At 39.1% G+C, this 3,204-nt stretch overlaps 1 protein-coding gene across 1 annotated transcript; it reads left to right on the plus strand.

Moving 5' to 3' along the window:
• The first annotated feature begins 355 nt into the window (after positions 1 to 355).
• Positions 356 to 2,045, plus strand: LOC112526817 (cytochrome P450 77A2-like). Its single transcript, XM_025137239.1, has one exon. It carries the CDS (start codon positions 356 to 358, stop codon positions 1,865 to 1,867), a length of 1,512 nt encoding a protein of 503 aa, XP_024993007.1. The 3' UTR covers positions 1,868 to 2,045.
• The last annotated feature ends 1,159 nt before the right edge of the window (positions 2,046 to 3,204 follow it).

Consider the following 3,204-nt stretch of genomic DNA (forward strand, 5'->3'; position numbering starts at 1 on the left):
TATACATTAAAAAAATATTTCCTTAATACAATTTTTTACAAAAATATGACGTGACATAAAATAATTTTATGTTAAAAAGAATTAATAGAGTAAAAAAAATATTAATATAACATTAACAATTACTAAAAATGATTTTTCTGATAAAAAATGACCCTAAAACCTTATGAATTTTTTTTTGTCACGTTTAAAAATTCCTACATCTGAAAACTCTAATCATAAGTTTGGTATGTAGTTGGGAGATTTGAATGCATTGATCCTCTTAATTACACCCCCACCTGTAAATGCATCCCCTTCTCCTTCTTTTATATCCATACCCTCATTCTCATTCTCATTCTCATTCTCATTCTATGCAACAATGGAGCTTTCTCCTACCATCTTAGCTGTTCTAGCTTTCTTATTCTCTGCGTTTGTATTCTGGCGCACAAGGTCTTCTAAATCCAAGCGGCTCATTCTTCCTCCTGGTCCGCCTGGTTGGCCGGTCGTCGGCAATCTTTTTCAGGTCGCCGGTTCCGGGAAGCCTTTCTTCCAGTATGTCAGAGAACTCGTACCCAAGTACGGCCCCATTTTTACTCTTAAAATGGGTGCTCGAACAATGATTATTTTGTCTCGTGCAGATTTGGTTCATGAGGCGTTGATCGACAAGGGTGTCATATTCGCCACCCGACCCGCTGAAAACCCGACCAGGACTATTTTCAGCAGTAACAAGTTCACCGTCAACGCTTCGTATTACGGCCCAGTGTGGCGCTCGCTGCGGCGGAACATTGTTCAGAACGGGCTTAGTGCTGCTAAATTACGCACGTTCAGGCACGTGAGGGAGACAGCCATGGATAAGCTTGTTGAGCGGTTGAAGGCGGAGGCGGAGGCGAACGGTGGAGCAGTGTGGGTGCTGAAAAATACACGGTTTGCGATGTTTTGCATTCTTCTGTCGATGTGTTTTGGTGTGGAGATGGACGAGAAGACGATCCAGAAAATGGACGACATGATGAAAACGGTTTTGATTACTTTGGATCCGCGAATCGACGATTATCTGCCGTTACTCCGACCGTTTTTCTCGAAGCAACGTAAGAGGGCAACGGAAGTCCGTAAGCAGCAGATTGCGACATTGGTGCCGTTCATCGAACAGCGGCGAGCGGCGGTTAAGAATCCAGGATCAGATCCCACGGCGGCGGAGTTCTCGTACATCGATACTTTATTCGACTTAACGGTGGAGGGGCGGGAACTTCCTCCGACGAATCCAGAAATCGTTTCATTGTGCTCGGAATTCCTCAATGGAGGCACTGACACCACGGCGACGGCGATCGAATGGGCCATCGCAAGGTTTATCGAAAACCCTAGCGTCCAATCGAAGCTGTACGACGAGATCAAAGCCACCGTCGGCGATAAAACGGTCGACGAGAAGGACACAGAGAACATGCCCTACCTAAATGCTGTCGTAAAGGAGTTATTGCGGAAACACCCGCCCACTTATTTTGTTTTAACCCATTCGGTTACCGAACCCGTTAAATTAGCCGGGTATGATATCCCCCCGGGTACAAACGTCGAGATATTTCTACCCGCTATTGCAGAAGACCCGAAACTCTGGACCAACCCGAAAAAATTCGACCCGGATAGATTTCTGACCGGCGGTGAGGATGCAGATATAACAGGGGTGACCGGAGTGAAGATGATGCCATTTGGGGTCGGGCGGAGGATCTGCCCGGGTCTGGGTTTGGCGACGGTGCACATCAATCTGGTGTTGGCCCGAATGGTTCAAGAATTTGAATGGAGCTCCTACCCGGAAGGCACCAAGGTGGATTTTAGCGAGAAATTGGAGTTCACTGTGGTGATGAAGAAGAGCCTTAGAGCTATGATCAAACCAAGAGTTTGAATTCGAATTTAGGATTAAACAACCATCGACGAATCTGGTATTTTTATATGTTATATATGTGGATCCAGCAATTCGACCCGTTGTTAGGTCCACATATCTTTTAGGACTTAAGGGGTTAATGTTTGCTATTATTGCTGTAATCTATTTATATCGAAGTTTTTGGTTTGTTTCAAATTTCGAGTCATTTTGGTCACTGATTTCACTAGCAGGTTTTTGTTGGCTAGAAGTTTGATGGGTATTTGTTTAGATTAAGTGGAGTTTTGTTTGATGTTTTCATGACAAGGTTTAAGATACCAGTGAAATATCAAGTAGATATGTCATCGACCTTACCTTTCTTGTCATGAACTAACATCAAAGCTCTGACTCGAAATTTCAATATCTCACGTGATACCACATTAACATCGCCATGAGCAAATATGGCTGGCCCCTTTCTCTTACATCACAACCGTAGCCTCCACTAACACCTCCATCAAATGCTTCATATAGGCAGTTATCGTGGAACTGATCACAATTTTGACTGCTTTTAATGTTACCCATGTTAGTGGCGAGTGAAAAACATCTACACCTACACATTATTATACGTGTATCTATATATACATAGAAGGTAAATCATATATAAACCATGAAAATCAGTTTGTATGTGTTGTTTCATAAATGAAACGTCAAGTAATATTCTGCATTTGAAAAAAACACAAAAATACATGTGAAACAATATGAATCATAACTTAAGATTAAGCTCACTGGATGGTTTTGGTTGATTTTCATGTGTTTGGTTTTCACACATGTTATGAAACAAAACATGAAACTAATTTTCACGGTTTTTAACTTTTAGACAGTTTCTATATAATTTACAGTATAAATGTGTATGTTTGTATTTAATGTTTTATTTGTTAAGAGTGAAATAAATGTTTTTACCAACAAATATTTAATCTTTTATAAAGTGGTAGTGAGTTTGGTGCCAGCTTGTTACCATGTATCATCAACTACTAGCATTCAATGTGTGTACTACAGAACATGATATGATGAAATTGAAGTATTTGTATGCAAAAAGTTTACTTTATTTATAAAAAATATTTATTTCAATTTATTTTTTGACCAGTTTGTTTTTCTTTTTCATAAATTAAATAATTGTACTAAATTGGTATATATATACATCTTAATTGGTAATACTTGCATATTTGATTTATATTTAACGTATACTCTAAATAAAACGATTTTTCTATTATTAGATATGTATATATAATATATATATATATATATAGGGTATATTTCTTTTACAACCTTGTGCATTTGTACAACCTTTGCAACCCAATTAATTGAGATATTTATAGAAATGA

This window comes from Cynara cardunculus (genome assembly GCF_001531365.2).
Source record: "Cynara cardunculus var. scolymus isolate 2C chromosome LG 1, CcrdV1, whole genome shotgun sequence".
In the NCBI taxonomy this organism is placed as follows: Eukaryota; Viridiplantae; Streptophyta; class Magnoliopsida; order Asterales; family Asteraceae; genus Cynara; species Cynara cardunculus.